Below are 14,606 nucleotides of genomic sequence, written 5' to 3'. Positions count from 1 at the left end.
TGTCCTTGTGCTATGTATTTTCACATTCTTCTCCCTCCTCTCCCCTGCTGATGTGTGAGTATGCAATTCCATGTCCCTGGAAATGCACAGACAGGAGGAAGCTTGAGTCCTCCTACACAGCTGTGGTGGTGGCAACTTCTCCAGAACAAAGTTGGTGAGCTAGTTTGAACTCTCCTCTTGGTGAAATTTAGCTTGTCAGCTGTCCATGGAGTGAACAAACCTGAATTAAACCTTCCCAGGAGTAAATATCTGCTGATGAACAGGAAGAGGAACTGGGTGAATGCAGTCTTAATTAAACAAATATTAAAAGCAAGCAGAAAATTGTTTACTTTACAAATGAAACACTGCTGTCTTGGAACTGTTATAAAGGCACCTGTAAAGTAAATATCTCATAAAATATTGGACTGGGGTAAATACCTTATTGGAAGAAAGTATTTAGCTGTGGTGGCTCAAAGTTCAGGTGTATTAATCATGCCTTTATCCCCCGCTTTTATAGATTGCTGCTAAAATTGGAGATATTCCTCACTTGAATAATTCTACAACACTTGTGGACCCCTCAGTCTACGGTTATGGAGTGCAGAAACGGCCCCTGGATGATGGAGGTAAGCTGGCTGTGGTTAGTCCGTCTTGTGGATGCAGCTCCTGAAATTCATCTGGGGAGGCAGTTTTCTACTTGCAGGATAGAAATCAGTGCATCTTCCTGGGTGTGGAAATTTTATACAAGATCCCTGTGCTGTTCAGTCTTGTCCAGATAGCACAGGACTCCCAGGCTCTGAAGAATTTCACATTGGCCACAGCCAAAGAATAATTTACTGGGTTGACCATGAGTGGTAACTGTAATAAGATTGTATTAAGTGTTACAATTTTAAAATAAGTTATAGTTTCTTATCTTTGGCAAAAATAGCAGAAAATGTTAGAACAAGTGTTTTCTTTTTTCAAATCTTATGATGTGTTACAAGAAGTGTTTAAACTGTATTATCTGCTGCTATATAGGTGGAAGGATCTCGACTTTTCCTGTGACTGGTTGTAAAAAACAAGTGGCTATGTCTTCCTTTTCCTTTTTCCTCTAGCATTTTTACTGACACAGGTAGCCCTGCAGGGTTGATTGTCTCCCCCACAGTTGTGTTCACAGGAGTACTGAGGAGATAAGCAAAACTGCTGCTCGTTCTGAAAAAAATCATGCTGAGTCATGAGGAGAAGTTTCTTTCTTGTGTGGCCTCTGGCTGGCTAACATTACTGTTTTCTGAACATGTTCCACAACCTACTTTGTTTTCTGGTGTTGGCTCTATGGCAGCAAGAGGTTGCTGCTCCTTTGATTTGGTGTTTTAGGAAACAGTGGGTTGATCTGGGTGAACCTCTGCCTTTTACCTCTGGGGCTGGAGCATCTCTGTGTCTGTGAGAAGCCAGAGACCTGGCATTGCTGGTGTGTGTTCCTTTCTGGAGGAAAAACCCTTTTTCAGTGAGAGGGTCTTCAGACGCTGGAATGTGCTGCCCAGGAAGGTGGTTGAGTCACCACCCCTGGATGTGTTTAAAAGTTGTCTAGATGTGGTGCTTGGGGGACATGACTTAGTGCTGGACTTGGTAGAGTAGGGTTAGTGTTTGGACTCAATGATCTTGAAGGTCTTTTCCAACCTAAGTGATTCTGTGAAGGTGCTCAGCTGTCAAGCAGGCTGTTCAGCATTGGAGAACACTGAGCAACTCTGAGCTGTGCCTGGGTGCCTTAGATAAGTGGCTGCGTGTGAAAAAGACTAAAAGTAGCCTTGTAGGAGCCAGTCATTTGTAACATTAGTACTACCTGTTTCTTTCATTGCTTTATCAGACTGAGCTGGGAAATCTGACCTCTTGACAAAATGTTTTTTTAATGAACTTGTAGCATGTGAAATGCTCACAGCCCTTAATGACAGCACAAGTTGGACTTTGTACTCAAACTTTTACTGGTGAGCCCTATTACTTGCTGAGCCTTGTTTGTGTTGACACAAACTGTGTCAGTACAGTTGCAGCCTGGGCTAGAAATGTACCTCACAGGGCTGGTTCCCTGTGTTGTGATGGATAACTCCGTGGAGCAGGTATCATTCCTGGGAGAGCCTTCCAAGAGGCTCTGGAATACAGTTCCAGAGCAGCTGTACTCTTGACTCTTGTACTGACAGTTGTTCTGCTGATGTAAGGACCTGCAGGTGTTTCCTCACCCTGGATGCTTGTTCAGCCTGGGTCTGTTTGTAACCTTTTTGAAGTAGCCCCAAGTGCTGTGTTTGCCCTTGGGTTCTTCCTGTACATCTGTAGATGTTATAACTTTGTCCAGTTCCCTTCCCAAAAATCTGATCTGTGAGATCTTGGGGGAGAAGAGAAATGATGGAAGTGATATTTTAATAGGATGGAATTTCACATAGAAGCAAGGAGCAATTGCTTCTTTCAGCTTTGGTCATCTTGTGTTGTGTTTCTGATGGCATTAGTAAATCCTACACTGGAGTGCAATTGTGTGATGAGGTCCCTACCTCACAGCATAACCCTCCTGTGCATTCCCAGGATGTAGCCTGACAAAGGAGCTCCTGAAGCAGCAGATACTTCTTGCTCTGTATTTCTTTGTGGTATGTTCCTCACCTTAGTCAGTTTTGGTGCCATGGCATTAAAAGTCTTTCATGCAGCTTTACCTTTAGGCATCTGAAAGATGGCAGTTGCTTTTAGTAATACACTGAAATTAGGAAAGGACTTGGACCTTAGTCCTCTGTTAACTGTGAACAGGGGATGTTGGGGTTGCATGCCCACACCTTTCTCCATTTTCTGCTTGTCTGTGAACCACAGTTTGGAAACATTGTCAATACGTGGTTATTTATATTGTTAAGTGTGTGCTAGAAACTTTATAGTGTGAGGGTTTGTCTACATTCTGCTGCTCTGGGTAGCTTGGAAACAAATCTGGTGGTAAATCTGTTGATTGTTTACTTCTGTATACTGTGTGTTCACAGCTGGATGCAGTTTTCACTGCTTCCTTACCTCTGTGTAGCTGATAGAAAATTACTTGTGTTCCTAATACTCCTGAAGAAATTGGGTTCAGAGGAAGTATTTAAGGTGACAAGAAAACCATGTGTCTCTGAGGAAAATATAATTCTGCCTGTCCATTTCTGTAAACAGCTGCTGGTGTGGCTGATTGATGTCAGCTTAGGAGCAGGCTGACAGTGTGCTGGTCAAAACAAATTCAGCTGCTTTTAGAGCATTTCTAGGAAAAATAGATTTGTCATAATATTTGGAACCAGAATGCATGAGTGCCTTTTGCACTTCCCTTACCATAACCTTCATCTGAAACAAAGAGCTGCTAGGTCTGGCCCTGGTGACCTGGCCTGTTGGTATTTGATGGAGCTTGAGATTGATTCTTTCTCTTATTCCCTGGCTTCTTTATTTCCCCTTTCTGGAAACAACTTGAAAGTAATCCTGCAAATAGCTACAGTGCAGGGAGATCAGGTTTATTTATACTGCTCACAGTAAGTCATAGTCAGCATTTATATGGCCACTTGTCACAGTTAGTGTTTCTCAGCAAAGGTGAGCACCTGAGGTAGGGTTAGATCTGAGCTGCAGGGAGACCTGGTGGCATCCTCCTTGTGGCTTGCTGCTGAGGGTAGATCCCAGCCCTCCTGTTAATGCCCAGTGGCTGCTCCTGGCCTCCATTCTAATTCGTGGGTCACTCTAATTACCAGCACAATGTAATAAGTTTATTTAATGATAAATAATCTTTAAAGGTGCAGCCTCCTTTTGTTCAAAGGAAGCAGAAGTCTAGTCTGCTGGAGACTGATCTTTGTTTGCTCTGGTTTGGATGCTTTGAAGATGTTTCCAGTGATACATGTAGGGTTAAGCAGCAGTGTTGCAGTTGAAGGATGGGGCATCCTTTGGGCCTGGAGAAACAAAGATGAGAGACCTTGGAGAAGATTCACACCTCCCTCTCTCAACCCTTCTCGAGCTTCTGTGGTGCATCAAGATAGGAAGATGAACCATCTTGGTGTAAAAAACTGGTCTGTAGTAGAGCCAAGGGGCTCAAGCACAACATGGTCCTCTTGTACTTCATTCTTGTGCTCCAACATGCAAAGAGTGATGGGCAGAAGAAAATCTTACCTCTGTGTTACTGCTGCTGGAAGTTGGTAGGGAAGCTCCCTGACATGCCTGGAACAGCGTTAGGACCAGGGTGAAAATCCAGATCGCTCAGCAAAAGTTTGTGTCGTACACAAAGTGCCAACATTCTTAAAAATTGCAGCTTTACAGATCACTGCTTTTTAAATAAGGCAACTTAAGGGATGGGGAAAAAAGCCTATAAAGATTTGCAGTGAAAGCAGAGATGAAAATTGTGAGGTTTTGAGCATGTAATTAAAGAAAAACCTAGCAAAATTAGTGTAACTAATGTCTTCATTGTTGCTTTCTAAAATTTATGATGATCCCATTTGGGTTCAGAGGTATGAAATGAAACCCTGTTCCACTGCTCTCCAGGAGATGTGTCACTCTGATTTTATTCTAGCCATGAAGATATTCTTGACGAGATTGGATATTTCCATCATGCACATTAATTTAGTGGGAGGCACTGCTCTGTTTTATGGGGTGGAAAAAAAATAATCCACATTTGTTTTGAGTATCTGTTAGGCAGAATTCAGTTAAGGTGAAGCCTAAAGCAGAGTGAAGAGTTATCAACCAGCAGGTGCCATTAGCAGGAAATTGTGCTGACTTTATTCAGTATTTTTCCTTATTTGCAGTGAAATGACTGCAGTTGCAGTTAAATTGTACTCAATAGATGTAAAAGGGGGAAATGTGTCCATGGCTTATCAGATTTCAGCCCCTTCCCTGGCATGAAGAAGGTGGTGGTGGAACAGAATATCAGCTTTCAGTGCTGCAACAAGCATGGGCTGCCTCAGCCCTGCCTGTTAGTCCCCATCTTTGAGAGCAAAATGTTGAAATGTTCCTTGTTGAAGGAACAGACCTGAGGTTGCTGGAATGGGAGCCACGTGGTTTCTTTTTGCTCCCCAAAACAGACAGAAATCATAACTGACTTCAAGTAAATGGCTCCCGACTTTCATAATCTGCCCTCTAGCTCAGCTCTGTAGAAGCTGTGAGATGGGAAAGGCATGATCTCACTCCTAAGTTGCTGTAGCTTAATTTTTTTAGACTGATTTATACAATAAATATACTGTAGAGGTGGTATCTGCCTGGGATAGGGATGACTTCCTGTGTTTGTGCAGTACTTGGAATGGGTCAGAGACATTCTCTTAGGTAGACCTAAAGCATTATCCCCTAACTGATGTCACATCTCGTGCTCATACAGGTTTCCCCAAAGAAGTTGTCTTCTTCAAGTTCAGGATTGCATTACGAAGTGAGGGCTCTGCAGTTCCTTGCATGAACCTCAGGAGCTGATTATAGGATGTGGATCTGTCTCATAATTTGTGGGCAAGGGCTGCTGTGGTGAATTGAAATGCAAAGTGGGTGTTTAAATGCAGCCTCCTGGTGTTAACACCACTTGTTCTGGCATCTTGGGATAAGGGGTGGCCTGGTCCACTGAGTGAGTGGTGTGGTAGGAGCATCTCTGGGGGCATCTCCCAGGCTATTCCCTTATTCTGTAACTATCTATCAGGTGTCAAGGGAAGAAGCGAGTCTAACTCTTGCATTTTCAGTGTTTAAAGCAATAAGGAATGTGTAGTGTTTATTAAACAGAACACATGCAAACATAATTCTTCACTATATGGGTGATGAGACAGTGGAACAGATTTCCCAGGAAAACTGTGGCTGCCCCATCCCTGGAAGTGTTCAAGGGCAGGTTGGATGGGGCTTGGAGCAACCTGGGCTGGTGGGAGGTGTCCCTGCCCATGCAGGGGGGTTGGAACTAGATGATCTTTAAGGTCCCTTCCAACCCAAGCCATTCTGTGTTTTTGTGGTCCATAGCAAGGGCAATCCCACACTGGAGCAGTAGCCAGCAGACCTGCTGCACACAGGAAAATTAGTTGGAGCACAGTTTGGGGCAAAATGGCAAGAATCTGAATTTGGTTGTATTTGCTCAGGTCTGCAGTAGTAGCTTATCAGCTAGAGCAAATATTCCCTGTTACATCACCCACCTTTTTCAGCTGTGGTATTGATAGTTACCAAATTAGAGCTTTTTATATTCTGGGTGAGAATATGTAAAGGCAAATCTAATGGAGTCAATAACACAGCAGTTGTCTTATCACTGAGCTGAGGAGAGTAATCCACAGGCTGTCAATATTTTGGTCCTGAACTATTATGAAGGTATCGACATGCAGCAGAAATACAGTATTGACTCCCTTTGTCTTTTTTATTTGAGTCAAATGTTTGGCCACAAACTTTATGCATTTTTCTACCGGATTTAGAGGGTGTGGGATGCATCCGCTTCCTAACCCTGCCAGCTGATTGCCAATTTATTTCAGGTCACAGAATGTGCAGGTTGCTGCAAGGTAGTTTGTAACAGCATCTTCATTTTCAGAGCTCACATGTCGGCCAGTTTCATTTGTTTCACTACTTGTGCCCTCCAGGCATGCAGTATAATCTTTCAACTAGTTCTTAGGACCAAATGGTCTGGTTTTTTAGCTGGTTTGCTGCAGGCAAAGTCCAGTAGGAAGCCCAACAGGGCATGTGTTCCCACTTTGCATGAGCTGGTCTAATGATATTTTCCCCCATTAACATTTGGAAGAAAGATCTAATCTGTTGGGGTTGGGGGGGGAGAAATCAGTTTGAGAGTTGTCAGCTGGAGACAGAACTGCTAGTCATAAATGGACCACCAGCTACCATCACAGATATGCCTGGAATGTGTGTATTCAGTAAAATGTGGCTTTTTTATTTTTTGAAATACTGTTTGGGTGCCACGAGGTGACTTAACAGACCTATTCCTTTAACAGGTCTCCGTGTCAGTGGGCTCCATGGAGCACAGATAAGAGACACAGAGAGAAGTACGTGTCAGTTGTCTTCAATGCTTTTTGCCTGGACTAAACCTCTGAGTCTGCTCAGCCTTTATTTTTGCTTTTTAATACATGCCAGTCTGCTTGAAATGTTTCTTCTCCCTCCCTGAATTTTTTTTCCCTTTTAAACATTTTTTTTCACTACTTTGGGCTTAATTTGGGAAGGTGGGGAGGTTAGTTGCAGGGATTTGGATTTGGGCAGGCTGGATTTTCTCCTAGGACTCTCAGCATGGGGAGACACAGATCAATTCCCTATCCTGTGTTCAGCTGGACACTGGGTTATGGTGTGTGTTGATCAAGAAATCCCCTCCTGTTTTGTGCCACATAATGCATTCATTTCAGCCACTGAACCTAAATTACTGTTTTGCTTTTCTTTCTCTTTTGATGAAATGGTAAGAACTCTTTTTCTATAGGGATGAAGTTAGTTTATCCGTGCTAATGCTTTGATTTTTTTCCCTTTTTTCTCTCTTTGCCACAGTAGGTAACCAGTTAGGGGCCCTGGTACATCAAAGGTAAGCAGTGGGTTATGTTTTATTATTTATTGATCAATTCTAATTGTTTATTGATCCACCATCTGTAGTAGTGTTAGGAAGCCAGAGGTTGAGAATGTGGAGAAACTGTCAGCTTAGGTTTTCTCTAGGCTGGGATTTCTGCTAACTCTTTAAGGCTGTTTGTTTTGATGAGGAAAGAAGAGTTGATGTGAAACTTGGAATTGGTTCCTGAGTATCTGCAGAGCTGAGCAGAATAAATTCTCTCCCTTCCCCTGCTCTGGGCAGAGATGAAAGAAATAAGTAAAAAAAAAAAAGGGATTTTGACAGAACTCAGAAGTATTCAATGGGCAGGTTGATTTTTAATATTTTTTTTGTTACCTTTAAAAAATTTCTATTTTGTTGGTGTAATAAGACTTGAGATGACTCCTTTGCAAAGGTGATTTTGGGAGACTGAAGCAACTAGGAGTTTTTGTGCAGCATGCCTTAATGTCTAATACAAAAGTAAAATTCTCAGTTTTTCTTAAATCTTGCTCTTGAGGAGTTTTAGTGGTCCTGCTTGATGGGGAAAGGAAGAGTATTTCTTAAGCTGGATTAACCTTTAGGCTAATATAGAAGTGCATTTCCATCATAACCAGCTGCTTGTTGAAGGCATAAAGGACAAGTAATAATGTGAAGACTGTAGAACATTCAGTTCCTCATGTCAGGTTAAAGCTAGTGACCAGGTAGGGCAGCATGGAGCAGGGTGGGCTGCTCTGCTCCCTGGCACCTCTCTTCTGCCAGGAGGGACATTCAGGGTAGGGAATTGAGAAGCCTGAATTGGCTTCTTTCTGGGTTTGGTGGTTGGTTTTCTGCTAGGATAGCTTCTTTGTCCAGCTGCAACCTTCCTGCAGCTTCTTCCAACACAGGGTGCTTGAGAAATAAATTATGCAGGATAGGACATTTTGACAACAGGCTGAGTTTATTCCAGAATAAAACAATGGTGATTCTGAACCTCCCTGTTCTGTTGAGGATATGGATGGCACAGTTTGGCTTTGCATCTTAGCTGGTGAGCCTCAGGACAGGGGAGAGTATGATCTGCAGGTTAGCTGGTGAAAATATGCATTTTATACCTTCCCTAACTGATCTAAAGCTAAAAATGGGTGGATTTTAATACATCTCACCACAAAACCTGCATTGAACTTATTATGCATGTGTTCCATTGCTTTTCAGATTACTGAAGAAATTATATAGAATGCCTGTCTAAATACATAGACTTTGCATATTCTGTATTCATTGTGTTGTGTTTTCAATGAGGTAGAAATGGCTAAACAAAAAACATCCAAGGTCATTCCTTTCTCCTTGACTATGGTCAGGTCCTAGGAAATTGCTTTGGGTGGTATGTTTTGAGGCAGAGGCACTCTGAAAAAGTCCAAAGAGCAATAGATATGGGAGTCTTGAGGTAATAAGACTTCAAAGGATAATTGAAGGCAGCTTTTATAAATTCCAAGGAAAAGAATGATAAGGCAGGCAAAAAAAACCCCAAAACAACACCAATCCAGCCCTGTGAATATCAGAAGGGGCATTCATATCAGGACTGGCTTTGGTTAGTGTCTCTTGGCAAGAGCATGTCCAAAAGTGGGCAGAGACTGCAGCTTGGAAGGTCTAGGCTAAATATTCAAGAAGCTTTGCTGGTTTTGTTAAATCTGACTGGGGCAAGAATGACAAAAAGAGGGTCTTCTGTCAGCTGCATTGAAGGTACCAGAGAGTAAACTGGAAAAGTGTCCAGCATAGGAGAAATCAGGTGACCACAAGAGGTCCCTTCCAAAACAAATCATGACTGTGATGTGTTGTTTACATGTGTGTGTAAAAGCCTTATGCTCTGCCTGGTTTCCATGGCATAGTTGTCTTCCTAATAATTGTTCTTGATCATGAATATTGTTTGTTTCTTCTTTTTTTCTTTTTTTAGGGCTGTAATAACAGAAGAGTTCAAAGTGCCTGATAAAATGGTTGGATTTAGTAAGTACCTTGGATGCTTTTGATATGTTTCTTGTGTTTTCTGTGCAGGAATTCTGTTTATTCTGACGTGCTCACAAGTTTTTATACTTACTAGCCTTGGATAAGCCTTGACTAATGGAGACCAGATAATCTGTGTTTGTAAACTGCATGAAGAAGCTTGGTGGCTCAGTAATAAGAACAAGACAAGACTTGTGGTACCAGTTCCTGAGAGTTTGTGATTCTCTCTTTCAAATTCCCAGGGAAAAAGTGAATTTATTTGCTGTAACTGAAACATCTTGGTGCCTTTGAGTGTGCAAAACTGAGTTGAGGGAGAAAAACAACATTTAAATGTTAGAATGAATCAACTCAAGGCAGGTTAAACAGAATTGTAAATCTTTGGTCCATTTGCTGCAGGGGAACACAGCCAGTGTGCTAGATCTCTGTTTATCTCTTCCAATTTGATATATGGAGAGCAAAAAGGAAAATAACAGGCCACAATAATTACCCCTTAGCACATGAAGTTCTGTCCTGAGTCTAAAACAACTGTAAAACTGTAACTCAAATTACTGCAAGGGAAACGCACTCCTGCTGGATCTTTTAATGTATCAGTCCTTGTAGCACATGTGGGGGAATGTTGGAGGGATGCTGTGGCTCTGGGAGAGGGGAGCTCGTAAGCTTTTTTGGTGCAGCATCTCTTTATTAAATCTAATCCTGGTTCAGGGGCACATGGTTGCAGGAGGGTGGTAAATGCCCAGCTGAGAGGCACTTCTGTGTGCCAGGCATACCTATCTGACTTGGCAGTTTTGCTGGTTTTGCAGTCTGGGAGGGATGTGAATGGTGGTTGGCAAGTAGGCTCTCAGCATGTCTCATGGAACAGTGATGTGCCGACTCCAAGAGTTAAAGGAGATGAGTGTTTGTTTTCAGTTACATTATGTAGCAGTTTGATCTGAGTGCAGACCAGCCAGATAGCATGTCTGTTGAAAAGAGGCAGTAAAATATGTATTTGAAATAAATAAATCTTTCCCTTTTTTAGTACCCCAAGTAACTGGTTTATTGATTCTGGCTGAGAAAGATCTACTGACATGACTTTTCTAGCAGCACTCAAACTGGTGCCTTATTTCTTGCATACAATGTGTTTCCATTCCAGTGCAAGACAGACATCTTTGTTTTATTTTTCCAAGCAAAGAGAATAATTTTCAGCAGTATTTTAATGGCTTTTTTCTGCTATGTTAAATTTGATCATGCTGTGGATGCCTCTTCTGCAATCCTGGAGTCAAACTGTTCCTTTATAGATAGCTGCAGCCCAGTAAAAGGGGGAAGGTTCTCTGGAGTTACTTGGGAAAATGGTGTGTTCTGATGCTTGTTGAACTCATTTCAGTAATCGGCAGGGGAGGAGAGCAGATCTCACGGATTCAGGCAGAGTCTGGCTGCAAAATTCAAATTGCTCCAGGTAAGAACCTCTTGGTGGACAGCTTTTAATGTGGAAGGATCTTGTGTCCATTAGATGAGGGACCTTGCTGTGCTTGTGGGGTGTTACCAGCGTTGTTAACTAACACTAACATGCATGGGGGAGCTGCTGGGGGACTGACCTCCTGACTAGCATAGAAAGCAGGTTTGTCTGGTGGTTTGGGGAGTGAAACAACTAAGGAGCTGTGTTTAACCAACAGATGGGCACAGTGCAAGTGGACAAGCCACGTTGTACCTAGCCCTGAAATTGCAGCTGTTGAGTTTTCTCCTTTTAATACCACTTCACTCACCTCTGCAGGTTGTCTCTGGTTAGTCTGGTCAGCTCCCAGCTCCTGGCAGAAGGCATTTCAGGAGAGTACAAGCAGCTCTTCTTACAACTTGCATTAAAAAAAAAAAGTGGAACCATCCATTTTTTCTGTGCTAGTAGTTGTTTGCTTTGGGAGAGACTGCACTGCAGTGCAGGAAACTTGATGGATGTAACCAGAGTTCTTACCCATCCCTTTAATTGGTGGGGAAGGCTTTAAAGGAATGCAGACATCCAGAAAATAATTTAAAATATGTTGACCCTGAGTGTCTTTGAATTAATCAACGTTGTTGGGGGGCTGGGCTTCCATTAGTGCCTGATAGTTACTGAAAAATATGCCATTTTTCTGAAATGCCATGTATTGAAAGTTTGCTTCTTTTTTCCATTGTAGACAGTGGTGGGATGCCCGAGAGGCCCTGTGTACTCACTGGGACACCAGAGAGCATTGAGTGAGTTCTGATTTCATTTCTCTCCTTTCTCCTTCTTTCTCTTCTCCCTGATGCTGTGCTCTGTCAGTGGTGCTACTTGGTTAGCCACACCAGCAAATGCTGGCCTAGAGAAACTTGAGGGTCTCTGGAGCATAGAACCTCTTGGTCTGATGCTTTAAACTGTGCACCTCAGAGGCTTTTTTTTCCAGTTGCAGTTTGAACCCTCTGCAGAAATTTCCATGGAATTCCCCTCCGCAGGGCAAGGTTGCTCTTAGGGCACCTAGGATGCAGTTTGCCAACTGCAGCTTTCCAGGATACTGAGCTAAGCTGTTGAAGGGCACTTCTCTTTTCCCCTTCGCTTCCCTGCTCCTATTGAGATGACCATCCTTCCAGCTGAAGAAGGGCTGCATGAGGCCTCCAAAGCCTGTTGGTGCCACTCCAGAATAATCTGGAGGTGTTGGTGTTGTTGCAGTGCAGCATGAGGCCCACGGGTGTGCTTGCCTCTGCGTTGCTGCCAACCAGGAGCAAAGGACTGAACCAAAGTCTTGAATTCTGATCCCTGCATGGTACAGACACGTGGCCAGCCAGCAGGGATTTCTACTCTTTAGATCTATAGAAACTTTAGGGACAGTGTTTCCTCCCTCCCCCTTCCCAGGAGCTGAGTTTGAGACTCTCACAAACCAGTTGAGGACCTCCTGCTGGAACTGGATCCAGGATCCTCAGGCTTACAGGAACACACTTAACATATGGAGCTGCTCTTTCTCTCCCCAGCCTTTGGGTAGGTGGGTTTTTTAAAATCCATCTGGAAATCTTTGAGTTGCATTTGATAGTGAAAATACATGGGCACAAAGACTGTCTCTCTAAGGAGAAGACACTCATCATTCTTCCATTCCTAAGAGATCTAAGGGTACTTAAATCTCCTTATTCTACCATAATACTGCAAGCAGTGAGCCAGAATAAATATAATTGGCAAGCTCACGTTATAGGGCAGGCAATGTATTCGTGCTGCTATTGAAGTGCTTTTTCCCCTTTAGCAAAAGGTGTTTCAGAACAAGAGCAAAATATTAAAAAGCTGGGCTGCCTGATGAGGTGCAGTTGGGGGAGAATAAGGGGAGAGGTATAGTTAAGACTTCATGGTTCTGAAATAAGCAGTTGAATGTAGTCATGTCCAAGGCTGTCTTTAGATAAAATGTAAGTAAGTGAAAATGCTCAATTTGTGAAGCAGAACGAGGTGTTGAGGACATGGAATTAAGCAAATTTTTATTTACTTTTGTGCTAAAATTCTTGTCAAGTTGGTTATTTAAGCTATTTTTTTAGGCTACATGTAGAAAAAGAAAGTAAGGAAACCACTCAAGCTGTCAGACTTCTTTGTGAAGGGTTTTGTGTGAAGATTGTTTCCATTAGTTATATCCAGTGGCAAACAATAGGGTTGATTTCCAGATACACCCTTCTCATCTGAAATACACTGTCTGTTAACTGTTATGGTCTCTGTATTGTCACTAGAAGAATTTTATGCAAAATATTGAAGATGAATGAAACCGCGTAAGACTCTTCCAGGATATTTGAAGTGGACTCCCAGAAATTCCACTTTTTGCCTTTTTTTGTGAGGAAAGTCAGGAGAAAGCAGAGCTCTGATTTGTGTGCAGCCTTAGATCACCACACTCTGAGCTGTTTTAGGTGAATGTCTGTCTGTGAGGGATGACTTTGTAGTGTTTCTGGAAGTCTCCAGAGAGAAGACAGTCCTCCTAGGGAGCTTGGTATGAAGTGGAGAGAGGGGAAGATGCTGCTTTAGACTGATTAGGGAACCGGTGCCCTTCTTCTGCCTACTTTGAGAAAAGTTATGGGAGAAGGGCAGGAGATGTGTTGGACTGGGAGTCTTCAAGATGAAGGGAAGCCTTGTCAGCTACCTCTGATGTGCTACAGACTGTAGAGAAGGTATCTTTAATCTCCCAAATGCTTCTTTGTGTCTGTCTCTTCTCACCAGGAGTAGAAGAACGCAGTCTTTCACTGGTTGCTGCTGCAGTGTCCTTGCCTTGCTTCGTGGTGTAACTTCAGCACCTGCTGCTTGGGGCAGAGGCTGTGTTAGAACAGTGTTCTGGTGCTGCTGGTAAGAGCAGGCAGAGAAGAACAAGGCAGTTGCCTGTGGCTGATCAGAAAGTGGTTAACCAATGTGCTGTGTTAGTGTCAGGGCAGTGTGTGTTTTCTGTCTTGACCAGAAGGAGAAAAGAGCTTGAGTTTTATCAAATATTGTGTGTGTGTGTGTATATATATGTTAAAAATTTTAGAACATAGCGCATCTTCATTCAAAATAAGTACCCCCAATGCTATAGCTTAGCTGTTACCTTTAACTCCCAAAGAGGTCAGAGCATGCTGCTGCTCTTCCTTCTCTCTTCCCCTTTCAAAAATCAGGCTGCTTGTGAGTAATCATGACAGGGGCAAATATACATCAGAGTTTAAAAAAAAAATAACAAACATTGTGCTAACTGTGGTTTCCTTCATCTTTCCACTTCTTCTCCTCTCCCCGATCGCTTCCCATTCTGCTGGTTCCCTGGTCTCTTGGTCCTGTGGAACAGTGTTGTCTAATGGTTGTTTCCCCTCGATTCTTTTCCAAAGACAAGCAAAACGGCTACTGGGGCAGATTGTAGATCGCTGTCGGAACGGACCTGGTTTTCACAACGATGTTGATGGCAACAGTACGATTCAGGAGATTTTGATCCCGGCATCCAAAGTGGGTCTAGTCATCGGCAAAGGAGGTGAAACAATAAAACAGTTGCAGGTGCGCAAGATGCATTTACTTTAGGGCTCTCTTCCCCACTGCAGCTTCTCTAGAGCAACAAGAGTGTGCTGGAATGGAGAGAGCCTTGAATGCTCTCACCTTCTACAGCAGGGACTACTCTTCTGCCTTTGGAGAGCTGGACTCAAATCCAATCTTGTGTTAAAAAAGAAATCGGTTTGGCCCCAGCCACGCATGTAGTGAAGTTTACCAGAGCTGTGAAAGAAGCTCTTGTGC

At 43.0% G+C, this 14,606-nt stretch overlaps 1 protein-coding gene across 1 annotated transcript in view; it reads left to right on the top strand.

The window, feature by feature from the left end:
- The first annotated feature begins 500 nt into the window (after positions 1-500).
- FUBP3 (far upstream element (FUSE) binding protein 3) overlaps positions 501-14,606 on the top strand; it is a 31,614-nt gene continuing 17,508 nt past the window's right edge. Inside the window, exons 1-7 of the mRNA XM_009998891.1 lie at positions 501-602; positions 6,873-6,923; positions 7,411-7,444; positions 9,369-9,418; positions 10,776-10,847; positions 11,560-11,617; positions 14,210-14,372. Of these exons, the coding sequence (XP_009997193.1) occupies positions 9,406-9,418; positions 10,776-10,847; positions 11,560-11,617; positions 14,210-14,372 (306 nt within the window). The 5' untranslated portion in view covers positions 501-602; positions 6,873-6,923; positions 7,411-7,444; positions 9,369-9,405. The remainder of the gene's footprint in view (positions 603-6,872; positions 6,924-7,410; positions 7,445-9,368; positions 9,419-10,775; positions 10,848-11,559; positions 11,618-14,209; positions 14,373-14,606) is intronic.

The sequence above is a fragment of the Chaetura pelagica genome, unplaced genomic scaffold, assembly GCF_000747805.2.
Source record: "Chaetura pelagica isolate M959 unplaced genomic scaffold, ChaPel_1.0 scaffold405, whole genome shotgun sequence".
Classification (NCBI taxonomy): Eukaryota; Metazoa; Chordata; class Aves; order Apodiformes; family Apodidae; genus Chaetura; species Chaetura pelagica.
Note: the sequence above shows the minus strand (reverse complement) of the source record. Positions and strands in the feature narration are given on the sequence as shown.